The sequence below is a fragment of the Delphinapterus leucas genome, chromosome 2 (genome assembly GCF_059928025.1).
Source record: "Delphinapterus leucas isolate spDelLeu-1000000601 "Yukka" chromosome 2, BTC_Dleu_Yukka2, whole genome shotgun sequence".
Taxonomy (NCBI): Eukaryota; Metazoa; Chordata; class Mammalia; order Artiodactyla; family Monodontidae; genus Delphinapterus; species Delphinapterus leucas.
In genome coordinates, this window is record NC_143130.1 from 158,494,182 (window position 1) to 158,521,911 (window position 27,730).

General features: G+C 38.0%; 1 protein-coding gene across 1 annotated transcript in view; it reads left to right on the forward strand.

The window, feature by feature from the left end:
* The window catches only part of LOC111176196 (neurexin-3-beta), a 153,596-nt gene extending 131,724 nt beyond the window's left edge, over window positions 1–21,872 (forward strand). The window contains exon 3 of the mRNA XM_022576408.3: window positions 18,639–21,872. Within this exon, the coding sequence (XP_022432116.2) occupies window positions 18,639–19,564 (926 nt within the window). The 3' untranslated portion in view covers window positions 19,565–21,872. The remainder of the gene's footprint in view (window positions 1–18,638) is intronic.
* Window positions 21,873–27,730: the final 5,858 nt, after the last annotated feature.

Below are 27,730 nucleotides of genomic sequence, written 5' to 3' on the forward strand. Positions count from 1 at the left end.
AGGAGAGCTCACTTTCTGGAAGTTTTGCTTATTAGCAGGATGTATAACCTGTGGGAAAAGACACAACAGCATTCGATTTTATTTATCTCTCTGGTTTCTCTGGAAACATTGAATAGATACTACCATCCTTTTCTCCTTCAAGGCTTTCTTTGGACCACAAATGGTGAATGCCACTACTTTACAAAGTTATTCTTTTTACCATTAATTGTTCTTTTTGTGTTACTTTCTGTAAAAGTATCAGAGAGAGTTATTCTCCAGAGACTTCTAGGTAGTTGAGTCCTTGCTTTTAGATTCTTTCTGTCTAAAGAAATGTCTTAAGGACTGTAGGTTAAACAAATCTCTTCAAATATGAAGGCTCTTTAGAAGCTAAAATGCACAGACACTCAAAATGCGGTATCTTTCTGTCTTGATTTGTGCCCATTAGCCGGGCCCACAGGGAAATCACTTTTTATTTTTCAGTAATTATTTATTGGGTCCTTATTATGTGGTATGGCCACATTCCTGTACCTCTTCTCTCACTGTCCTTACCTATCTGGTCAACACTGCTCACAACTTTAAGCAGCAGTGACCAAGGACAATTGTCCACTGTGTGCTACCGTCCTATCCAAATACTGGCTGGCTTCAACAGAACTGAAAGGGAGAATAGGGCTTATTCAGAGTAGTTACAAATGCCCTTCATAAGCACAGGGGTAACTTGCGTGGGGTTATTGCATAGGCTGGGCAGGCCTTGAATTGCTCAACTCGAGGGGATACTCTTTACATGAACTACAATAGGAACTGCCTCCCCTGGAGCTATACAGTGAAGGAGCCCTGACATTCAAGGAGACAGATGGGTACAGGTACCATAACAGTATGTTCTCTTGTTTCTGGCTGAATAATATTTTCAAGGAAACAAGATACCCTCATTTGCAAGGAGAATTTGTGTTGAGCCAAAACAAAACCAAAGATGAAACTGATATGGTAAGAACAAAATGATTTGTCTAAGTTTTCATGATACTGCTCCAGCCCTGGATTTGCTTAGTGGCTTCGCCTATCTGTTCCTTAAAAAAAGAGAGAGTAGGGATGACCTGTCACTATCAGAAAATTCTACCTGGTGTCCAAGATAATAAGGATTTTCCTAGTGAGTTGTTTACAGGAGGACTAGTATATTTTGTACTGAATAACTAAATAATATGTAATAAAAAAATGTAACATTTTTCAAGTAAGAGAGACCCCAAAAGCCTAGCCCTAGGTTACATGATTTTGAAGAGATAATACTTAGCACTTTATGAATTTTAAGTTTCAGCTTTCAGTAGTATCCATCCATTTGAAAAAACAAATATGACCTTTTGGCTAATAACGTTGGGGGAAACATTGCTGTAGATTTGTACTATGAAACAGAAATAATGAGCAAATATTCTAATGGAGTCACTGCATGTGAGCACATTAAACTTCTGCATAAAGATAGAGATTGTAAGTGGGTTTCTGGGTTTCACCATTCTGACGTTCTTAATTAAACATGGCACCATTGCTAAAGATAAAACCTTTAATGCTTCTCAAATCTTTTCTTGTTTAATAGATACCTCACATGGTCATCATATATAGTGTAAAAACTTAAAGATCAAGTAACATATTCATCTAAAACAACATAGGGAATATATCAGGATCTGTTTATTATCACCGTGCAGAAATAATGTTGGAGACCACGCTGAAAAAAGATGATGTGGTCTGGCCAAGGAGATACTAAAAGTGACCAGATGACTGTTGGCACTTCTGTTTTCAAAGCTGGCTCTAACTCTTCCTCACTTTGTGACCCTAATCTGAAGCCAGGCTAGTGTCTTGTCCTCATCCTAACACCATGTCACTCTAGCAGACACGGTAGACTCCATGGTTCTGAAAGGACACAGTTGGAAGCTAATTCTTGTATCTTCTGTCCGACCTGAGACTGAGAGTAGCATCTGTGCCTGTTTGATGAGTACAGAGAAAGCCATTTTTCTTAACACTTTAGAATAATTAGTGGAGCCTACCAGTTTGGGGTTACAATGCAGAATAAAAATAATAGGGTATGAAAAAAGGACAATGTGATGAGATTCTCCAACTGTTGGTTTATAGCGCTTTTAAAAAATTTTTTGCATGGAGTCAATGATGGATTAGGATATAGTATGAAAGGAAACAGTATGGGACAGAGATATTCAGAGAGCATTTGTAATTTGATAACTCAGGAAAATAGCAAAGGAATCAAATCATTTAGACTGTTTTGATAGGTACTTCATAGATAACTGAAGCATCCACCGCATTACATTTAGACTAGGTGGAATATCCAAAAACTTTTATTGTGTGGTCCTAAAATTAATGTATTAGTAATTATTAAGTAGTTTTCAATGTGCCAGTAAGAGAATTATTATTCTTATAACATTTCTGAAAGTATGTATATGTGTGTGTATGTATATATGTGCATTTTATAAAGTGCTGATATAGCTAGCATCTCCTTCTATTAATTCAACATCCAGTGAAGTTTATCTCCATCTTACTAACAAGAGAAGTTATGGCTTAATTCAAGGTCATAGAGAGTGGATCACAGCCTGGATTTAGTCCAGGTCTTTTGATTATGAGCTCAACGTGATTTTGGAGAACTTAAAAAAAAGCAAATATTCAGACACTGCCTGTCATCCCATCCCCACTAACCCCAGCAGAGACTGATTTAGTAGGTCTGGCTTAAATGACCTGAGATTGTACCAAAAAAACCCCTCAGAGCCTCTGAATATCTCATTGTGCAATAATGATTTCAAGGGCATAAGAGTTTGAAATAAATCTGTGGAAATCCTGGGATCTCCTGTGGAAATTGTTGTTGTGCCTAAAGATTAGCTTGTTTATAATTTCCCATACTCACTGAGAACTGAATATTTAAAAACATCCTGGTTTGCAGTGGCATTGTGGTTTAATGTAAAATATATAGGATTGAGTTTAGTCATGGCTATTCAACTTCCTAGATGTATACTTTGAGCAAATGAACTTCTTTCAGCCCAAGTTTGCTGATAACGTAAGATGTAAGTGAAGTGATTAAGTGAAATTAAATATTTAAGGTGCTTAATACAACGTCTGGCAGAGAATAGGTTCTCAATAACTCTTAAGAACATGTCCCTCTAGAAGTAGGCTTCTGGTGAATTTAGTGTTTTAGCTATAAAATTATAATTTATATTTTCTTTCTCTTTTCTCATATTTGGGGGGATCACCACGTCAACCATTTGATCATACGCATTTGTCTCTAAGCATGTATCTTTACTAATCTAGAGGCTCATGTGCATTGAGTTTTTGGAATGACTAGGGAATTTATCATAGCTTCTCTCTAATCCACAGCAGTTCCACTTACAAAAATTAAAAATAAATCTCATGACGTGTGTCTTGCACATGCAGGCATCTCTGTAGTGTTCTTCTCTCTGGTAAATCAGCTGCTTGAGGCTCAGGTCAGACACAGTCAAAGCCATGCAATCGTGGTGCATCATCCTGATGTCAAATGCGTGAGTCTTGAGCAAGCTTTTCATATTGTTTGCATAGTACTAATTTCCACCGAGTATAAAAATGCCTTGGTGTTACTGATTTATGAACACTGTACATTCCTTACAATGAAGATCGATCTTAGGGGAAAAGAGGGTGTTTTCAAGATATGGTGAATTTTACTGTAACATGCCGTCAAGTTCAGCTATTTCTCGTGGACAGCGTAGAGAACTTAAGGGCCCTGCAGAGAGGAGGCAACAGGTAGAATGCCCAGCTGCTACCGCCAAAATAACACCAGCACAAATAAAATGATCAGAATTCTGGTCATAATGACAGATGAGCTTTTGTGGAAAACAGAAGCAAAATAAACCTTCTTGAATAATTTATTACTCTAAAGATACATTCATAACATGTCATGGTATGAATTCAGGAAAAAGATCCCACTACTGCTGGGTTCTGCTGTCAGTGGCTGTAGGGCCACAACAGGCAAACATAACCAAGTACATTTTCACTACCCTGATCACCAGTCCTCCCACTGATAATTTGTTTGGTCCATTCCTTCCTATTGCCTGAAGACATGCATCAAAGTCTGGCAGCTGTAGGCCTGACTGTTCTGTTTATTTTATCTTTAGCTTTCACAACTGCAAAGGAAAGCCTGAGTTTTTAATAAACATCCCAGCACCAGTTTATGAGAGAGAGAATGAGTTAGATAGTGATGTGTTTTTTTCGGAAGGCTTTTTAAGCCAGCTGTGGGTGAGAAGGTCCAATTTGCATTGGAACTGCTAGCTAGAATTCAGGGAAATCCCATCTGGTTTAGAGAAGAGTAAAAGAAAGTAAAACAGAATAGAGGATGCAATGCTTCAACAGTTAGTTTACAAACCATTTACTCAACACCTCACGTGGGAATAGCACCATGCTTGGAGCTACGGAGGTCTGCGAGAGAGAAAAGTAGACTGGCCTCCCTTTGCGAGGTGTTTTCAGGCTATTAGAGGCATTGTTCCTTCACTAAACAGTGATTTCCTGAGCTCTTACCAAGTGTCCAGCACTGCTTCAAGTACAGTGGAGAATGAGACAAAGTCTCTGCTCTCATGGAGCTTATATTCCATAGATAAATGGGCATGAAACAGCTAGTAAATACTACACAGAGAATCATGAGGGGACGATCGGTTAGCAAGCAGGTTGTGTACTATGGAAGTCATGGAGGACCTCTCTGAGGAGTAAAATTGGAGGAGAGACCTGAACCGTCAGAAGGAACAAGCCAGGCAAAGAATAAGAAAAGGAGTGTTCTTGGAAGGGAAGCTAGAGAATATGGCCAAAGTCTGAGACATCGTGGGTCAGGGGCAGCTGTAGGAGATGAGATGGGAGTGGTAGGCAGCTAGCAGATCACAGGGGACCTTCACAGTGGGTCACAGTACAGAATTTGGGTTTGGAGAATTCTACCTTTGAGGATCTGAAGCAAGACAGTGACTTGATCTGTTTTATATAGTGTACTTTTTAAAGATCACTTTGACTTCATTATGGAGAATGGATTTTAGGGAGCCAGAAGTGGAGGTGGGGAGATCAATTGGGAGGCTACTGCAGAGTCCAGGCAAGGAATCATGGTGGCTTACTTTAGGACTTGGGTGATGGCAGTGGGAGAAAGTCAACGTGAGGAATTTGTTTCCAAAGTAGAGTACACAGAACTTCCTGGTACACTGGATATGTGGAGTTGAGTTGGGGCAGGGGCTCAAATATCATGACTAATTAGGGGCTTGTACACCTGGGTCAAACCCAAAAGATGGGAAACCTAGGAGAGGTACAAGTTTAGGAGGAGAGCAAAGTCCAAAGTTCTCTTTTAGCCATTTTGAATTTAAGGTGCCCCTTAGATACTGAAGTAGGAATGTTGAGTAGACAGTTGGATATGGGAAATTGGAATCTGAGACCCAGCCTAGGGCCATACCTGGGACCAGCCATGAAATGGAGAGATAAAGGGTCAGAACAGGAAGAGGAAAGTTGGAAAAATCTTGGGCTATTCAAGCTAAAGGAAGAAAGTATTTCAGACAGAGCTTTCATTTCTGACTGGCACACAGGTCATATTTATATGGATAAAATAAATCTTTTATATTACCTACTGTCTTGGACTTTAATAGAATTATAAGGACCTAATAGTTTGCAAATAATGAGCAATATGCATATATTGGTCCTAAAAATCCACAGAGAAGCAAGGTTAAGAAAAGGAGAGCAGTTACTAAGTTCATGGCTTTAAGCTCTATTTACACTGCTCTTTCTCTTTGTTTTACTTCATGAAGATATTCGATGAAGATAACTCTTGATTAAATAAATTAGTGCCAACAAGGATAACTTTTTTGAATCCCACCCACTTCACAAAGCAGGATCCAAGTGCTGCAAGCTGCTCTATTTTTGTAGTTCAATTCAACAAATATGTACCGAAGACCTATGGTGTCCCTGCTCTGTGTTAGATGGATTAAAAAACACAAAATAATTATAAAGATTCAGCTTGTGCATCAAGGAGTTTATAATATCCTGAGTGAGGAAAGACTTACTTATACTACTACCTGATTACCATTAAAACAAATGAAAATAAGAATATTAATTCCTGGAAATTTTTTAATTGAATTTTCCCTTTTGTGCATCTTAACCAGTATTAACTCTTTTGGCAGAAAAGAGCTAAAATACTACGTCGACCCTCCATCCCCTCATATCCTTATCTTACCCCGCAGTTCTAATGCCTGTTGGGATATGTTTTCCAAGGGAATTTGATGAGAGTTCCACCCTTGTCACCATCCTCTTTGGTCTCTTCAGTAGCACCAAGTAATGCTGAACTCATAGAATATAGCGAATAACATCTTCTTGCATTTGAATTGGATATTTCATAGTTTCCAAAGTAATTTTACTTAAATTTTCATACGTATGTGAGCTGGAAGGATGAGTCATCCTGATTTTATAAATGAGCAAACTGAGACTCCAGGGGTTGGGGTGAGGAGTGAGAGACTTGTCTCAAGTCATGCGGTTTGAGAGGAACGGCTCCTATGAAAACATATCTCAATATGACCTCTTCAGAGCTTAACTCTAACCCACAGAAGAGTGAAACAAAGTAACTGTAAAATTACATACATATATAACAAAAATTCACCACTAAAAGATGAACTAATCAAGCTTTAAGAACTTAGCACTATGCTTAAAGGGGTAGGGGTAGGAACAGGGGTTAAAGAGAGGTAGTAATAGTGGCTACTTGGGTTAGGGTTTTTGACTGAGGTTATTATTTGTTTGATGCTGAAGCAGGTGCTCCAAGCATCCCACTCAGAGTAGCACTGATCTCAATTGTCTGAGAGTCAGCCTTCTCTGAATATGAAACCCTCATAGCTGATGCTGTGGTCAGCTTTGAAGAAAATAGTAACAAACATTTGAAGAGCTCTTTATAATTTATAAACACTTTCAGATTCAAAATCTCAGTTGTATAAACTTACCCTTTGAGGTAGGTTAATTGACCAGCCATTATAATCGCCATATTACACATGAAAAGACAAGCTCAGGGAGGTTAGCTGACTTTTTCAATGTCCTAACAAGCTAGCATAGTAGGTGATACAACCAAGACTGGAATTTAGGTCTCCAGGCTCTAAATTTAGTTTCTATCCCATATACTAGATTTCAGGTACAAGGTGAGCCACTTTGGTGATGTAAGATTTTAATGCATTTATGGAAGGTCTAAGCTAGTGTGGGGTTAAAAAAAAAAGCAATTAATGATCTTAATTAATTTATTCATTCATTAGTTCATTCAATAAATGTTTGAGTGATTATTAGTATTCTGGTTGGTAGGAAAAATGAAGATAGAAAGATGCTATTCTTGTCCTAAAGTTCTGAGTGTAGCTGAAACTGAGAAGAAAACAAATTAAGTGCAGTGGGGTGTTGGAGCCAGTAACAATCTGTACAGGACGCAGTAGGTTCACAAGAAGGAATGGAGATTTGGGGACAGAGTTACAGATACAAGTTAAGGATTTCGTAAATACATAGGGAAGGAAGTCATTAATGTAAGGTCCTTCCATGTGTAAACATTCTATTCTACCAGGTTTGAAAATGCAGTACTACCTTTTGTAATGTTTTATCCATTCTTATGAATATTAAGTATGAAAAGTTACTCTCAATTGGGCAAGCAGATCACTGATACAGAAATACAGTTCTAAGTATTGGGCTTGATGGTGTTCGGTACTCTTTTCCATCTTGGAGGTTTAGTTTTTCTCTTTCTCCCTATTTACTGTAATTAGGTTTGTAAAATGTTTGGGAACAGATAGTACAAGAACTTACTTGGGACATTTTTGTTCAGCATTAAAAAGAAAATGTTAAATTTTTTATTTAGAGACAAATACCATGTTTGAAGCAGTCTTCACTCTTTCTCTGAGCATCACCCATATCTGAGGAAGAGGTTGTGAGAAGTCAGGGTAAACTCAGGACTCACTTTGTAACACAAGTGACAGCCATCCTCACATTACTAGGATTTGACATCCAGGCATAGTGTCTCTGTTTTTTTCTAAGCCAAACCGTGATTCAGAACTGAGCCATTGATTCTCTCAGAAGAATCCCCCCCTTCCTCCCACAGACGCATAACATATCAATCAATGAAAAGGGTTTTGTGTATTTCGTAGGAGGGACAGATGATAAAGAGATTTATCTCATATACCTGATGCAAAAATCTTGAAAATTCTCATTATTTGTTCTCCAGACTCCTTTTGAGCCTTCCCTGATTACAATTTTTTGTCTTTCCCTGATGTTGTACTCTGATTCCCAAGAAGGTTGCCTCTTCCTTCCTCTTTCCAGTACTTTCAATGACAAATTTAAAATATTTAATGTTATGCAAAATAATTCATTTGGACCTTCCTCTTGAACCTCACCTGTGCACACTGAAGACAATGTCCTTATCAAGCCGGACTCACTCTCCCAGAGAGGCGGGTTTGCACCTTGAGTTCTTTGAGTATTCTTCCAGCTTCTCAGGCACAACCCCAGGCAGTTTAGAAACATATTTCTTTGAAATGAGTGCGCTTTCCAAGATGCATTCTGAGTAATTCCATCTTATTGCATTTGATGTTCTTAAAAGTCTGATTTTGCATTTAGACAGGGTTATTTGGACATGGTGGGATAAAAATGGTCCCATCAAAATATGCTGTTTCAAGTCAAATTATTGTATTATTTGTTCTCAATGGCAAATATAACCCCAAAGCATTCTTAACACTCAGTAGAGGCATAGATACAGAACCATGCAGTTATTGGTAATAAAAACCTAGTGTAGATATGTAATGAAAGATGAAAATGAAGTTGCGACCTGATTATGAGCTACTGGCAATATTATTTTCTATCTTATATTAGAAATCAAATGAGCTTTGTGTATATTAACTGATGGTTGACTTATAAAAATGTGTAGGCACTGATATAGTGTTGTGTTTGCTTCATTTGAAACTGTGGCTTCCATGGATTTAAAAAATACATATTTTATTTGCAAAGTGACAACCATAAATTTTGGTATGTTCAATTGTTTAGCCAGTGATTTCCAGAAAGTAAGTGGTGTCCTACTTGTATGAGTTTTAAAACAGGCAATTTTGAAATAGGTAAATTACTCAGTAGAAACCTTAGGAGACTCAAATGGCTGATGTATCTTCCTCAAAACACCTCTTATTTTCCAGGAGTATGTATACACTAGACATAGCTTATTCTTTATAAGTCTCACACTTAGACCACTTATGTTTCCTACTTTAAAAAAATGCCTATGAAACAAAAAATAGCCCATGTGAATGTTATTAAAGCTAACTGTGTCTTACAGAAGTAATTTGATGCCTTGTGAGGCAATCTGTACATTTATAGGGTCTTCTCATACAATAAAGTTCAATGTTAAAAGTATAATTATTCAAAAAAATTAACTAAATGGCAACAAGGGTTTTTCTTTTCCTATATTGTTGGGATTTTTTTCCTCCTCCTAAAACCTCCCAGCTGCCCTTTGTGAAGTTCCTAGAATAATGATTAACATCATAAAACCAGAGACTAAAAATCTTGGTACGGACTGACCCATGGGGACACATTACTATAATTATTTTAAAATAAAATAATAAAAGGGGCATCCCATAAGGGACAAAAGTCTGACTCATCCTCACAATTTATTCTGTTTGTCAAAGCCACCCCCAAAATTTCTTAGAAGTGGTTGGAATTGGCTCAGAACCAGGGGCTCTCAAGTGTCTTACCTTTGTGGTTTGCCTACCTGGGTTTCCCAGTCCTTGGTTGAACATTAATGTTCTCACGGGGATAAAATATTTAATGTACTTCTTGTGATCTCTTCCAGTAGAGGCTGAGGCCATTTCTAAAACCTCCTTCCCCACCTCCCTTCCACAGTATCTTCACACACACAAACACAGTTTGTCTCTTTTTTCCTTTTCTCAAGGTTTAATCGAGCATTTTGTTTCCCACATGGTCTCTAGAAGATTGGCAGTTTCCCCCAATGTGCTTCAAATAAGCCGCACTCATTTCCTGACTATCCTGTAGTTAGTTTACTAATGCTATACCACTATGCTCTTTAGAGTGGAGGAGTGGAGGGGGTTTTGCCTCTATTACCTAAAAAAAGCTGTCCATTCATCAGGTACATTTAATTACCACAGTTGTCACCCATGTGCCCTGTCCATTTGGCCAAGCCCAAGAACATGTATATGGAGCAGTATTAATTATAACCCCTCTGTGTCTTACAAAATTTACCTTCTGAGGCTATGAATGAATATGGGCTAAGTTTCCTAGAGCAGAACCCATGAACTCATGTGTATTTTTACCTCAATTCCTGCCACTACAGGCTCTACTTCAAGCCCCAACACACGTGTACATATACATGCACATGCTTACAAGAATGTAATTGGCAAAAGGCCTTGGGATGACCTTTGCCCCTACTGGAAAGGCATGAAACTAAATCCAGTACCATTCTCCTACTCTCAAATTGGTTTTGTCTTGCTGACCTCTTCCCAACCCTAACTTGCTGGTCTGTTTTCCTATTTTCCCTAAATGCAACTTACTTTAAGCATGTATTAACTTGGTTAACATTCCTGCAGTTAAAGGATAATAGACAATTACCCATTTGTCAGTCTGAGCCTCTTTCTTCTCTCTCAAATGTCTACTTATGACGTACATCCAGACTGCACGCCCTTTTTATTTTTTTTTGAGAAGCAAAACCAAAAAAAAGAAAAAAATTTTTTAAGAAAATGCAAAATTTCTTTTTAAAGAAAATGCAAAATTTGTTTTTAATGTTGGCTGCCAGCAAAAGGGGAATCAATAAGTCAGAAAATACAAAACAACAAAAAAAGTGTCCCCTGACTGCTCTGTCTGTGCCTCCTCAGCGTGTGCATCTGGTTGTTCATCTCTGAAAGTGTATGAAATACTCTTTTCTTTAAATTATTTTTCGTTCTTTGCTCCCTTCTTGTTTGGGAATTAAGTGCTTTTTGTATTATATATATCTATCTGTATATATATCAGTGTGTTTCTTTTTAATTGCTAGATCTTTATCTTTAGATTTGGTTTTATCCAAAACTATGACCAAAAAAAGTTATGAATTGTTTTCTGCAACTTTTCCCCACTCCCTCTTTAAATGTGGAACAACTTCAGCTGCAGAATCCCCACATCCACATCTTTCTAATAAACCCAGTCTCACTAGAATCACATGCACCATGGGTGGCATGGGGAAGACAGGTGATGTCATTCAGAAAGTACCCTTTCTATATAAGGAAGTCATGAATGACCCAGCCAGTGGGCTCCCTATACAGCTTTGTCTTTCGATTTGAAGATCTCCACCCCCCTCCCCTAACTCTAGATGGGGCTGTGTGCCTGCCGATGAAGTTGTTCAACTTGAATGCATAAATCTAGTCTCCTTGTTTTTGCTTTTAACCTTTTGATCATTATTATAAGTATTACTATTATTATTTTATGTATTTTGGCTACTTTTAGTAGGGACAAAAGTTTAACTGTTTTTATTATTTAAAAATCTTTAATGAAACTGTAATGATTTTTGGAGTAATTGCATGTTGAAGTAGTTGCAGCTTAGGGTGTGTGAGATTGTCAGTGTTAGAGTTCTGTTCTTTATTTCTGTAGATGGGCATGTGTAGGCTCATTTGTTTTTGTATATTGCCCATCCCTTCCTTACAGCCAGAAGCTCTAATGCAGCTAGATCACTCCGTGCCGCCCTTACATGGACATGGCGACTCACTTACACATTTACTCCCATCATCTTCATCTCTTGTGTAGTACACTCATAGATATGACCCTACCCTTTCTGCATCTTTCCTTCCCCTACCCCTCCTTTCTTTAGCATTGTTCAAACTTATGTGGTGTCATCCATCCCCTTCAATTAAAGAAAGTCTAAAACTTGTCAAAAAGGCAAAAAAAATTAAAATTAAATATATATCTGAGAACCTATAATAATGCAGAAATTCATTCAAAACGCTCGAGATTCATAGATTTTTTTAAAGGCAAATTATAAAATTAAACAGGTTTTTTAAATTTTTTTTTAAAATCATTGCAATCAGAATAATTTCAGATTCAAAACTGATGCCCTCCCAAGCCCCTCAAAGTAAGAAATTTGTTAAAGTGCAGATTTTTTTTTTCTTTTCATGTTATGTGGTGTGGATGTATGTGTTGTTGCCTCCCTGTATCATCCTCTGTTGTAAATTATTATATTTGAAAAATTAGACATTTTGCTCAAAAGTTTTTAAAGAAATGACAACAAAAAAGCAAGTTACAAGAATGTGGCAATTCTATTTGTCCAAGAGCATTCTTACACAACTTTCTTTTGTAAATTTTTCTTTCATGCCAAAAAACATGCGGGCAATTTGTTGATGTAAGTTGACTATAAATTAATACAATATGCTTTTTTTAAGTTAAATTATTTTGTCTATATGGAAATGATTTCTTTGTTTTTCCTAAAACAGCCTCTATTTTTTATTTGCTTTTACTTTTCTTTTCTGTCCTTATGTTGTGAATGCCTTGTTGATGTTATTTGCTCTCTTTCCCTCTAGTTTACTTTGAACCTGAAGTTGATTTTTTTTTCTACTATGTGATTTTGAAGACAACATTAAATATTTTATTTCATTTGTGTCTATTTGCTTAATTTTCACTGTTATATTTTGTGCTGAATTGCTTCTAATGATCAATGTGAATTCTACTCTTGGTAGAAGGGTGTGGGTAAATTGTTCTTACCATCCAAAGGAAGCCTGGCCTCTTTGCCTGAACCAACTTTTAAAGCCTTGAAAGCAATGGTAGGCTCTACAGTGGGATATGAAATTGGATACAACCTACAGGAGGCCTGTACTCCAGAAGAAAGTTAGTTGAGTTAACTGCAAATGTTATCAGTGGTAATACATCCTAATTTAACTCCTTAGAAAGCATTTGGGGAAATCAGTCCTTTATTTTATTTTCCTTCAGCAAAGGGGAAATAAGGTACTCTCAAGTGACTATGGTAGAGTTCGGTTATCCAGGATTAAACTATCACCATCACTGCAAGCTACAAAATCACTTCTACTGAGAATAGAGAAAGCACCCCAGAGTTTAGAGTATTGTCCTATGGTAATGATGCCTTCCAAAGTATAAAACTGACTACTGGTGAAAGCACACCCGCACACAATAGGCACCCAAATCTCTCTCTCTCTTTCTCTTTTTCCTCTTCCATTTCTATTAATATTTGCCATTTCTCTCAAGGATTTAAACAGGTAAGCTTTAAAAGGATCCTAAGATTCTACCCACAAGAAACATGATGATTTTCACATCTAAAGTTTTATTTAGGAAACATCTCAGGTAGGTATTGCCATTTTGTATGACTCTACGGTGAGAACACTCCTTGACCTTAAAGGTATTTGGTCAATGTTGCCTTATCACTTCAGGAAACAAAAGATCGGCAAGAAGTGCTGTATAATTTTTAAATAAAGAGATTACTTGCTTCACTTTAGTTTTAGGTATTAGTATTACTGTTAAAGAAATATCAAACTGAAGAGTGGATAAGGGATATGTTTCCAGCCCAGCAGCTTCAATGAATGTACTTTATCTGCCTCAGTTTATATGATTTTGTATTGTTTGACATGTTGGATGATATTTTAGGTTTAAAACTAAGAATCTCCTAAATGGACTATTTTATCTAATTGAATTGAAAGCTTTTATTTGTGTTGAGGATGCTACCCATAAGTCCATTTGATATAAGGCTTATCATTTATTTTAAATGCAAGCTCTTGGGCTTATTATAAATCATTCTTCAAACTCTGCATTTAAAATAGCCTTAATAATCTAGATCCTATATTATTATACCTCAGAATACGACTACTACATAAAAAAAGGTCAGAAAAAAGTCATCAATGATTTCAGTGTTTATAGGCCCAAAATATTAGTAGAAATGATACTAGAAACTAGAATTTTGGCGTAGCAGTTTCTGTGCTAAATACTTAACATGCATTATAATTAACATTAACATGCATTATTATTATTCACATTGGTGGCTTGAGATAGGCTGTGTTATTATTCCCATTGTACAGAGATTTTAATAAATTTGACCAACTCATGGCTAGTAAGCCACAGAACTGTGATGCTAACCTGCGTCTGAGTGACTTCAGAGGCAAAGTTTTTAACCAATAGGCAGATGAAAATCTCCACTAGACATTCCTTCTTTTACAATGTATAATGACATCAAGGGACTATAGCTCATCTTACCTGGGTGTATATTGAAAAAATAGAATCTGTAGCCTTTCAGACTCAAACCCATTTCAGATAAACCGGGGAAAATGTCCTACCTGGAGATTTTCATCTCATTAAAATGCTCTTAAAAAGTTAAGCCCCTTTGAGATACTTGAGTTTTTCTGCTGTCTTCTCCCCAGGGACTGGCCATGCCTGTCTGTGACTATTTTTTCTGAGGCTGGATGCAGAACAATTTCATGGTTCCAAGCTTCCAGATATTGATGTGTTGCAAGTACACACTTCTGTGGCACCAAATAACTAAATGAATATCATTCAATAACTAATTTTGTGGGGAAAAAGATGATTTCTCCCCATTGTATGTTAGTTTCCCAGCAGAGAATGAGAAAAATGCAAATAAGAGATGAGGTAAAGAACCTAAATATAGATAAAAGAAATTCAAGGAATTGGAGCACGGTGTCCTCTCCCAGAGTCTCACTCTTCAGTGTCATTGTTTTTCGTATTTTTGTGACTTCCTCCACTCAGATATCTCCAGAGAGGCAAAGGTTGGAGCCATATTGAAACTTTATGCTGCTTTTCTTGCTTTTTCAGATGACCCACTACACCACCATCACCTACAGCATTCTCACAGTTCAGAAGAGTTCTATTAAATTTTTAATATACTGTCTTTTTCGATGGCAGAGAGCCCCTTTTGCTGAATATCAGCCCTAGACACATGAATTATATATCTGTAAATACACTCATAAAACAAAATAGCAGGGCAGCCTTCGGGGCTAAAATAGACCTTTTATATCCCTAGTGATCTCTCTGGTTTAAAGAAAAGCACAACCCTGTCAAAAAAGGGTATATATTCCTGATTTAAAATGCTAACTTTAAGGAATATGGATAGTTCTTATTCCAAACCAAAGAAAAATTCTGGGGATGGAATAGGAAATTAGAGTTGTGACGGATTACAGGTTTTGTATTACTCTGCCTGCAACCCCTTATGACTTTAAGCTTGTTGCTTCTATGAAGACTTTCATAAGCATAGACATCTGGTAGATCACTGATTTCACGGTCTTCGGGCAGTGAAAACAAAATTATCAGCTGCCCCACCATTTCTGAGAAAACTCACTTTAGATTAGTACAAATAAACATGAAATCTTAAATAGCCTTCTGCCATCTAAGTCATTTCTAGTAAGGATCTAATGATGGGAGAAACACATCCTTCACCTCCTTATCTCAAATGATGTGTGCCCTTGGACCTCCTAGGACGCTAGAATCATCTTAAATCTTAAATATGGAATTTGATATTAAAATGGACTATACACCCCAACTCACATACTTGTCCCAGGCATCTTCCACGTTTATAGTTACCCAAAAATTGCCCCCTACTTTCACTTTAATTCCCCTTTGTAATACCAACTCCTACATCCCAGTGGACTCCCTTTTAAATTAAAGACATTTTTCCAATTCCTTGAGATGCCAGGAGAGGGGAGCTGTGAAAGTTCCTATGATTTCATTGATTAAACACTACCAGGATTTGGGCTCAAGTGTCCCTGACAGGGGCAGCATTTATCATTTTTATCACTGCTACTAGGATTAATAACAAAATGACAAAGAAATTGAAGATTAGCAGTTTTAACAGATTCTGTTATTTAAACTCTGCAACAGCATACCCATCATTTTAGTTTGGAAATAAGCTCTTACCATTTCACTTAAAGGCTCACCAACCTTTTAGAAGCTCTTTGTAAATTAGTGAGCTTCAAGACCCTCTTTTCATCCCCTATCAAAAGGATGGTTTTCACTTTTTTTTTTTTTCTGCTCCAAGAGAGATACTCACATTAGGGTGTTGAATGAGAAGCGAATAGCAGAGGAAAGTGGAAGTGATTCACCTGCAGAATGAGCAGTTTGTAGATTTTGTAGATTTTTGACAACAAAGACACAGTGGAAGCTTTAGCTGGGATTAAAAAGACAAGGGGGTAAAAAAAAAAAGGCAAATGTAAGACTCCAGTTGGGTGTCATAGATGGTACACTAAAATTGCAAATGAATGCCACTCTGTAATCATGAAGACATATTAATCTCACTTAAAGGGACACTAGCATCCTACTTAACAATTTGCCTTTATATTTAATTATTTGTTTCAGGACTTTGCCTCCCAACAAATCCGTCATTCCTTGTCCTTTATCCCAGTTTACTCTCCACTTAATAAACAATGGGTTGATTTTTATCCTTGCCCTAAAAAGCAAATGACTCTCGGTATTTGTTCCAGAAAAGAACACCCATTCTAGGTGAGATGGGTACAAAAACCCTGTCTTGTTCTCTAAAGGAAAGTAAAATCATCCCTGAGCGCTCCCTAGGGAACCTTTAACAGACTGCATGAGGCTTCACTCCTCTCTCCTCACTGCTCTTTTCTTACTCAGACACTGCCTTCTTCCACATATCATCTTAAATATAACACTCATGGCCTCCCTACCAGAAGAATAAGAAGAAAAGGTAACTCAGGGTTAGTTTTAGGACTGGCTTACCTTTAGGGACCTGTGTTCCAAATCCCATTTATAAAAATTAGCAAAAGTATGTAAATTATGCATTAACTAAGTTGCAAGGTATATGAATTACATATCTTCACAATGTAAAAAAAATAGGCATGCTTGTCCAGGAAAGCAAGTTTGAAGCTTTGTCAAATCTGCAAAAATCAGTTTGCTCAATAGTTTCAAACTCTGAGCACTAGAAGAGAAGCTTGGGGCTTAAAGCACAGACTAAAGTATCATCTTGAGATTCTCAGAAAGATTCTTGTTTTATTTCCCCACATGTGCTAACATCATCAGGTAGGCCAGGGATGACGGTACTGTGCTCTCTTGTCCCTTCCCCTTCCTTAAGATACGCATTACGTACATCGTTGCCACGCTCCCCAACTCAGTTTCTCTCTGCAGAGAATAAAAGCTTCTGATGTGGTGCAAGCAGTTCTTCTCTGGTGCTCTAAAGGTGCGCAGTAGCTTTCCTTTCAGGAGGCTTTTTCTTAGCACACCTGAAACCTGGACAGTTTACATGCAGCAGGTCAGAAAGAAGACTTCAACCATAATATCGTATTATCATCTCAACTGTCTGACTGACTGGGTCAGGGACATATCATGCCATCCCTGCTAGAGGATTTTTAAAAACAATAGTTGGAATAATTTTTAAAATAAATTTAATGAAGAGACATGAACTGTGACTTCTCGATTCTTTCTCTGTTTGAAAATAACACTGTAAAGAAACACAGGAGAGACTGAAGACTGATTATCTTGCTTACATACATGAATAATAAGCTTGGCCCTACAATTAGGTGAGTAACACCCACCACAGAATATTTGTGGTGACCATAATTTGCAGGGCACTATGATTTAGTGAACTATTCTGAACTTCCTTTCCTGACCTAGTCCTCGTATGTTTATAAGTGCAATAACTAGGGTCTGTGGGTAAACCGATAAATACCTGCCATTCTAAGAAATAAAAGGAATCCAAATTGGACAAAGGAATCACTGATTTTAAAAACTACTTTGCTATCTCTACACTTCTGAATCTAAAAGTAAGTGTCCAGTAAGTCATGGATATGTAGGCTGGGTATTCTTAAAATCTAGTGTCTGCTCAGTATATATTACACATAGCATAAAAGCAATATATAAATATAATACTAGACCAATGCAAAACAAGTTGTTGTTTTATAGTCAGGGGAATTTCTGGAGAAGCATAATCAAGATGGGCTTGTTAGATGAACATTTTCAACCTACTGTAAGTTTCCCTTAGCATATAGTAAATGAAGACTGCACGTGATAAATGTGAGATAAAAGGTAGTAACTTAAAATACTAAAGATGAGCTCTTTTATACTCTTTAATCTTGATCTCAGTGACATGGAAAATATGTCATTCTCATCCTAATGGGAGCAAATAAATAGAAACCCAAGAAAAAATAAGGAAATGCTATGGCTCACAGATTAATCACATGCATATGTGCATGTACGTACACACACACACACACACACACACACACAAACACATAATTTTCATGGTCAGTGTTTGCAACAGTATAGGTGAAGGTCATTATCCCATAAGCAGATCCTGGAAAAAGCCTATTTGAGTTCTATCTAAATAATTACTTGAGAGTATCTTTAAAAATCTAAGCCCCCCGGAGCGGCTGGGCCCGTGAGCCATGACCGCTGAGCCTGCGCGTCCGGAGCCTGTGCTCCACAACGGGAGAGGCCACAACAGTGAGAGGGCCCGCATACCGCAAAAAAAAAAAAAAAAATCTAAGGATTTCAGGTTTTGATGGCAAGAGGCATATAATGGGCTAGAAGTATAGCCCAATAATCAGCCTAGAAGTAGAGAGGATCCAAGTCATTTTATTATAATTTCTGAGGTGTAACCTATGAACTATACATGCATTCATTGAGTGTGGCTGTGAATTGTTTTTCTACAAATGTACTAATTCTGTTTTTCTTTTTCTTTTCAATCCCAGGAGGTGAATTAGTTATCCCTCTTCTTGTAGAAGACCCTTTAGCTACCCCTCCTATTGCTACTCGTGCACCTTCCATTACACTCCCCCCTACCTTTCGCCCCCTCCTCACCATTATTGAGACCACCAAAGATTCCCTGTCCATGACCTCTGAGGCGGGGTTACCTTGCTTGTCGGACCAAGGCAGCGATGGTTGTGATGATGATGGCTTGGTGATATCTGGGTATGGCTCAGGGGAAACCTTTGACTCTAACCTGCCCCCTACTGATGATGAAGATTTTTACACCACCTTCTCCTTGGTAACAGATAAGAGTCTTTCCACTTCAATCTTCGAAGGTGGCTACAAAGCACATGCGCCCAAGTGGGAATCCAAGGACTTTAGACCTAACAAAGTCTCCGAAACTAGTAGGACTACTACCACATCTTTGTCCCCTGAGCTGATCCGCTTCACAGCTTCCTCCTCGTCTGGGATGGTGCCCAAATTGCCAGCTGGCAAAATGAATAACCGTGATCTCAAACCCCAGCCTGATATAGTCTTGCTTCCGTTGCCCACTGCCTATGAGCTAGACAGCACCAAACTGAAGAGCCCACTAATTACTTCCCCCATGTTCCGTCATGTGCCCACAGCAAACCCCACGGAGCCGGGAGTCAGACGGGTTCCGGGGGCCTCAGAGGTGATCCGGGAGTCGAGCAGTACAACAGGGATGGTCGTCGGCATTGTGGCTGCTGCCGCCCTCTGCATCTTGATCCTCCTGTACGCCATGTACAAGTACAGGAACAGGGACGAGGGGTCCTATCAAGTGGACGAGACGCGGAACTACATCAGCAACTCGGCGCAGAGCAATGGCACGCTCCTCAAGGAGAAGCAGCAGAGCTCGAAGAGCGGCCACAAGAAACAGAAAAACAAGGACAAAGAGTATTATGTGTAAACACGACACCGCTAACGATACGCGAATTTAAAACACAGGATTATTTCTATATAAATATATAAATACTTGGAAAATGAGATTTCACAGATGTCAGAACTGTTAACTATGAGATGGGGTATACCATGACTATGGTGGGGAAAATCATTTTTAAAAGAACACACACAAAGATGTACCTACCTATAAGATTCAGCCATGGCTGCTTTGATTCAGTCGCTGCTCGGAGACAGTTCTTTCTGCCCTGCTGTGTCATAAAGCACACACTTTGCCCTCTGGAGCGAGCAGATGGCTCCCCCCACTTTCGTGGACTTGGAAGCTTCCTTCTCTTTAGGACCTTTCATCCAAGGTAGAAGACTTCATGGCTTACTTGTTCCATAACTCCAAGTGAGTCTGTAATAATGTTTGTGAAGCTTGACTGTAATAATGTTTTTTTTTTTTTGGTTTAATTATGTAAAAAACGAAAACAAAAAAAAAGAAAAGAAAAAGTTAAAAACAGAAACAAAAAAAAACCCCACCCTTATCTGGGTCTGGCCAGTGTGTGCGTAACTTTTCAAGATCTGAGGGGAAAAAATGGCTTTTGGGTATTTGTTTAATTTTTGAGACTAACTGGACATAAGTTAAGAAGAAGAAAAAAAAAATCTCAGAAAACAGAAGAGAGACTATTGCCATATGAACTCAAAGCTACCATGGTGTCCACTCTACATATCAGGTTGTGGCGTTTCTAGAATCTGTTGTCTATTTCCTATGCGATGCTTTGCTGAACACATAGCAAAATCATGGGATGGATGATAATATTGATTTGAAAAGCTGGTTCCTCAGGATCGAATTCTAGAATTTGCCACCCAAACCCTGCACAGATGGGGTTAGGGCTGGTTTTATCAGAGCCATTGGCTTTACTTAACAATATTGTTCCTGTCCATGAGCCCAGCCAAATTGTGGTAAAGGAGAAAGCCCCATAAACTAAAACAGAGCCTTTCCTAGGGAAGGGGAACGGGGGTGGGCTGGATCTGTGACTGATCGAAATGCATGCAAATATAAAAGAAAAGACAATACAAGAAGTCTGTTAAAGAATCAAAACAGACAATAGGTGAGTTCAACTTGTGATGGAACCACAAAAGGTCACACAAGCCAAACATGGCATGACAGAGTGCAGAATTCATAGTTCTTTCCCCGCCCCCAACATGATAATGTTTTTCCTGGTGATTTAATTTTGCAGCCTGACATTTATGGATAACTCTATCCTTCCATTTGCTCACGTCTCCCTTCACCCATCTTTTCTAAAAATAATAAATGAATAAAGCTGCTGTGACACACAAAAAATGGAATTTAATAGTATAATATATATAAATAAATATATATACAGATATATTTATCATGGTATGTTTGATGGGATGACTGAAACAGGAAAACTGTTAAAATCTTGAAGTGGAATGAGAATGTTGTTTTAAAAGAAAATAACAAAACGACAAAAAAGTAAACCTTAAAATGTGAAGTGTGAGTTTAATTTTGTCACAGTTAACTGTGTCAAAGAGAATAAAAAATCTTCTCAGATTTTGTTTACATATTTTACTACATTTTTGCTGGTATAATTCCTTAGCCACCTGTGTACATACTGCTTTGAGAACCGTTCTTTCCTTTCTATTTGTTTATTTCAGTTTGTTTGGTTTATGTTCCAGTTGTCTTTCTTTATGAAAAGAGGAAATGATGTACAGAAAAACAATAAACTTGTTGTGTGGCCATACCTATCCCAAAAGCAAGAGACAAAGCAAGACAAATATTCACACAAAAATGAAATGTGTTCTCTGGAGGGTCAGATACATACAGTTTCTTTTGTACAGATGAAAATCAATCAGCTGTTTAGATTTAGAAATCTACTCTTGCTGGTTTTTGTAAGTTGCATGAATATTTGACTTTGAAAAAGTATCTTAAAGATGTGGGGCAAACGCAATCTAAACAATGGTAGCCTTTACTAATATGTATGGAAAGAGGTGTTCTTCATTACCTGATATTTCAATGTGTTAAGAGTTTTGGATTATTTTGTTGTCATTGAAAAAGACAGGATTATAAAGAGATATCAAAGCACGATTTAGATAACCTAAATGGCCCAACCTATATGAAGTTGATTATATCTCGATGTCTGTAAAAGATTGCTGTTCTTGGAGTCTTGAGGTCTTGTGAACTGATTTCCTGCTTTCTTTCTTTACATTTTTTATTTGAGTAAAAATACATTTATTATATTCCTTTTAGTGTAAGTTTCTATTTGGACAATTTTATGGGAACATGTGCATTCTGTACGTGAGCTTCTATCATATTGCTGTTGTTTTATGAGCAGACTCTTAAGGAATTTATTTTATGATGTTGTGAAGTTACTGCTTTTTCTTTTTCCTTTTCTCTTTTATTTCACGTTTGCATTTTAGTTCAAGGATATGCTTAGCAATAAAATGTTCTTCCCAAAAGCTTGTATGATGATGTATTTTTATTTTCCAAACATTTGGTAAAAGACCTTGTACTGGGGCTAAATATGTCATGTCGAATTAAAAGCCAAGTAATCTAGGACCATGTTCATGTGAAATAAAATATTATAACCAGTTACTAATACTTATATAAGCTTATCAAAAGTGACATATTTGGGGGCTAAACAATTATTGTCTGTCAACTGAGGCATTATTATTTAGACTGCTATGATAAAGTAACTGGGAGAAAACACTTTTCTGAACAGGTAAGATGACAAAAGCATTGTATTCTGGAAAAAATATTGTTAGATACTATTTTTTTAAATGTTTGGCAACTTTTAAGTATTTGCTGTAAATTAACAAACTTACAGAACCATGTTCATGTTTGAAACACTGCAAAGCTTTAAATGCATTCTTTCCAAGCCTCCCGCCATATTGAAATTTTTTAGAAAAGTACTAAATCCAAAGTCAAAATTTAAATGAGTGCTCAAATTTTAAAAGCTTCTTTCTAGATTTTCAGATTACAGAATTCTGCTAGCATTCATTATAGCTGGAACCTTTCTCATATCTCAGGTGTCCTTGATATGCTGGTTCCTTAAGCACATGCTTACTTTGCCAACTGGATAATCCATCATGATACTCTGCATTTTTCACCATGATCTAGAAATGTGGGTTAACTGAACACCTGTACTCTAGCCATATATTGGTTACCGATTTTTAAAGAGTTAGAATTAAAAGCAAATATAATTAACCCTGTTCCTTCAGATTTCACTGGTGGAATGGTTATGCTATTAACTATCATGGAAATGGAAAAAAAATAAGCCTCAATGATGTCAAACTATGGAAAGTTCCCTTTTTGATTCCTGCCTCAGATAATTTACATGAAGCAATCATTTATCAATGCCCATGATATGCCAGATGCTATGTTAAGTGTTTTGGTTTATGTAGTCGGTTTAATCCCTGAGTGGTAGATAGCATTTTCCCCATCTTAAAGATGAGGAAACAAAGACATGACGAGCTTAAGGACAACTTGGCTAGTACATTTCTAATCATGTTGAAAGTCAGGGGGGCTTCCCTGGTGGCGCAGTGGTTGAGAGTCCGCCTGCCGATGCGGGGGACACGGGTTCGTGCCCCGGACCGGGAAGATCCCACATGCCGTGGAGCGGCTAGGCCTGTGAGCCATGGCCGCTGAGCCTGCGCGTCCGGAGCCTGTGCTCTGCAACGGGAGAGGCCACAACAGTGAAAGGCCCGCGTACCGGAAAAAAAAAAAAAGTCAGGCCTTGCTGACCTGGAGGTAAGTGGGATGTCGTGAAAAGGGTACAGGCACTGAGGCCAGACACAGCTGAGGTGGAACCCCAGCTGGACTATTCACTGTGTATGGGCAATTTCACTATGTCTCTGAGATTTGACTTCCTCATCTGAAAAATGTGACACCTCAGTGACCTTGCCTCACAATATAGTTTGGGTAAAAAAAATTGAAATAATGTGTTTTGTGATTGTTACAGAGTAGGGGCTCAACAAGGTTAGTCTCCATCACTTGAGTTCTGTACTAGTCATTTACAATAGCTGCCTTCTAGAATTACAAATTCTACAATAAATTCTATAATTAAAAAGATTTATTTAGTAATTGTTCAAGAAATGTTGCCAAGTCATGACTTGGGTTTACTAGCTAATTGATAGTAAATCAATTTATCAATTGATAATTGATAAAACTAGTATTTTCTAATCATATACTTTGATTGAGGGCATGACTGCAACTAGTAAACATGTGTTATTGACAACTGGTAGCATGAATCTGTCTGACAGCATATTTTAAGCAAGTGACCAAAAGTTAGGGTAAGTAAAGAAGGTACAAATTTCAGAAAATATTCAACTTCCAGAGAAATTCTGAGACGATGGTTAATGTGGTAGATTCATCAGGATCTAAGTGGCATGTGCTCAGATACTTTGGTTAATGTCCATGAGCAGAAATAATTTATTATCTCCATGAGGGAGTATTGAGACGGTACCGTCCCTTTCCAGCGTGTTTAACTTTGGCCACAGGCTTTGGAATCAGAAAAGCTTAGTTCAGATCTTGGCTCTGAATCCTGGGTCTGTCCTTTACCAGCTGTGAATCCTTGAGTAAAGTGTGCAGTGACTCTAACTTCATCCATGAAACTGGAATGATATGGCCTCCTCTTAGTGCTATTCTATACTTAAATGAGCTAATGTGTATACAAGTGTCTGGTTGTAAGCACAGTGGCTGGCCAGTAGCCCTCAAACAGTGATGCCTAAATTGTCTTATTAACCATCTGTTATTATCCTAGAAGAAAAGTAACACAAAATTCTTTCTTACCGTAGATACAGAAGATACATATAGGAGAGCCCCGGAACAAGCATATGACTTCTGCAACCTAACCTCATAATTGTTTTTATTCCTCTTACAGTTGAAATCACACCGATTTATTGATTCTTTGAGTTCTCCTTGGGTTTTCCACCAGAAATGTGCCTACCCCTGTAAAGCTCTTAACCTCAATCAACTCCTTCAGTAGAGAGGCCATAGAAAGTTTCAAATGATAACCTATTACTTACCTCAAAGGACAGTCTTCCATGCTTCCCAAATCAGTTATTATTGCCTTAGACACACCTTCAAAATTCTATATTAGCTTTCCCTCCAAAGACTTTCTAAGTGTCACTATTTAACGTGTAATCCAAGAACCACTTTAAGCATTTACTCGTTTGATAATTCAGCCAACATTTACTGAACACTCATGAGCCTGCCAGTCTACTATTGGCTGTTGTCACTTTGTTTCAATGAAAGCAGAAAATGGAAATGGGAATTTTAAGCCTTTTTACCTCTTGTATAGATCCGTATAGGCCCAGGTTCTCTTCCCCCATATTCAAGTTGAAGTTTGATTTTTCTCCAAAAATATCCCAAGCTGTATTTGTCCCAGTTGAATTGAAATCCTGATACTGTTTGAGGTTAGTTTGATGATTAATGTATTTATTAGGCATTATTAAATGATTACTGTGTCTTAAATTGAGAGGGCTAATGAGTTTATAATCTACTATTATAATCTACTAAGGGTTGCACAATCAAGCTGTCAAAGTTCAAGTGCAAACTAAGCTCTTTGGGGGTTCAGAAGAAATAACTTATGGTAAGGTTTCACAGAGGAGGTGACATATTAGGTAAACCTTGAAAATTTGATAGGCACAGATCAGAGCTGCATGCCATTCCAAGCAAAGTACTGAAGTGGGAGGCAGTAGGTGAAAACCATAATTTGGATGGATCACAGATTGTATAAAGTACACTAGTGGAAGATATGGCTCAGAAGGTTTTCGAAATTTGTCAGTGAAAGGGAAGAGGGAGACGAGAGAATGTCTTGAGAAGTTCTCAAGGTCAAGGGTTAATTTGTCATTGAGCGAAGAGGACACAGGAGGAGAAAGGCAACAACTGATATACTCTCAGAGAGGGTGAAAGGTTATTGGAGTGATCAAGTTTCCAGATAGAGGTGTTACTCTGAACAGAGAGGGGGTAAGCTGTTCTTCCGATAGAGCAATGAAGGAGAAAATGGAATCAGAAACTGACATATTGCAGTGGAGGTGACAATATGGGACAGCTATAGTCAGAGAACCTCAATATTCTAGGTAAATCAAAGGCAAAGTTATGTACCTAATAGTGAGGCTGTGAGCACGTGGCAGGAGTCTGTTGACAACCTGTTAGGTAGGCAGCTAATGAAAGTGTTTGTTAGAAGTTGGCTGTCTTTATCTGGCATTAATAGTAATACTTTAACGCAGATGTACAGAATGGACTTGAGGACACGGGGAGGAGGAAGGGGAAGCTGGGACTAAGTGAGAGAGTAGCATGGACATATGTACACTACCAAATGTAAAACCGATAGCTAGTGGGAAGCAGCCACAAAGCACAGGGAAGTCAGCTCTGTGCTTTGTGACCACCTAGAGGGGTGGGATAGGGAGGGTGGGAGGGAGACGCAAGAGGGAGGAGATATGTATGGCTGATTCACTTTGTTATACAGCAGAAACTAACACACCATTGTAGAGCAATTATATTCCAATAAAGATGTTTAAAAAAATAGCAATACTTTATATTTTTGCAACATTTCTTTTATATTTCATGACTTGAAATCCAATCTCGTGGTTCCAAATTTAGAGCTCTTTCAATTATGTAACGGTGGCTCTAGAGAAACAAGTCATTTTATACTTTTTCTTCAGAGCATTTGGAGCTATGGAAGAGCATGATAAGATGTTGTGTTAGTCTACTCAGGCTGCCATAACAAAATGCCATAGGTTGGGTGGCTTAAACAACAGAAGTTTTTTTCCCACAGTTCTGGAGGCTGGAAGTCCCAGATCAAGATCCGGCAGGACTCCTTTTTTGGTGAGGACCTTCTTCCTGGTTTACAGATGACCACCTTCTCACCCTGTACTCATATGACCTTTCTTCTGTGCATGTGCAAGAAAGAAAGGCTCTCTTCCTCTTCGTGTAAGGCCACAGTCTTATCAGATCGTGTCCCCACCCTTAGGACCTCATTTAACTTTACCTCCTAAAGATCCTATCTCCAAATACAGTCACACTGGGGGGTTAGGACTTCGGCATATTAATTTGGGGGGTGGCAGACACAATTCAGTCCACCATAGATGTACCTGGTGTTGGGAATTGGTAAGGTGAAAATTTTCAAAGCTCAAAGGAGTCAAGGAATCCAGAAGGAACTCTAGCCTTGTTGATGTGAGTACATGTCCTAGGTAGAAGAGCAAATAAATCCAAGAGAGACTAAACAGAGCAGAATAGGATCGTAGGAATAGGGACCAGGATTTGAAAGCAGTGTTAGGGTTGTATGAGAGGCCCTGGAAGACAGGAACAGCTAAAGGGAAGCCAGAGGCAAATTTGGAAATATATTAAATGAATAGTGTGAGCTTCAAGAGACTATGTTTAGGCACATGGGTTCTGGAGTCAGAATGCGATGGCATGTATTCTGGTGCTGTAACTTTGGATAAATTACTTAGTCTACATAAGGCTCAGGTTTCATTCCTATAAAAGGAAATTATAATATTACCTATTGTGTAGGTTTGTCAGGAAAGGTTAAATAAAATAATGCATGGGAAAATGCTTAGCCTATACCTGACACATAATAAACCTTAATAGAAGTTGATCATTGTTACAATTTGGCCTCGTTATCTGACTCAGGCAGGATCAAAGTTAGCTGCTACTTGCATGGCTAGCCAGCACCAGAAACTGCATAAATATATGGGTTAGGTAATCACTCTATTTTCCTACTTCTTCCCTTTGCCAAGAAAATATAAAGTGCAGTTGCTTGCTCATTGGCAAAGTTTCCCCTTTGCTACCACTAAAGTTCTCTGCGTCCAGGGTCCAGCTTGGATTATGCCCAGGGAAGGCTCACATCCTGAGATTTTCACTCCTCGCCTGGGTTTCTAGTCCTTGGATTTCCTGTGACAGTTGGTCAATTAAACACCAGGAAGCCAAGAGGTCTTCAGAGAACCTTTCGCCCCTTTAGTGATACGCATTATTTTTTTTTAATATTTTATTTTATCGTGAACGCTTAACGTGAGATTTACCCTCTAATCGACGAGTATAAAATTTCAGTTAAGAAGAATAAGTTCTAGAGATATGCTGTACAACATTGAACCTACAGTCAACAATACTGTGTTGTACACTTAAAAGTTCATGATCTTTCTTAAACTCTAAATTTGTTCAGTTAAT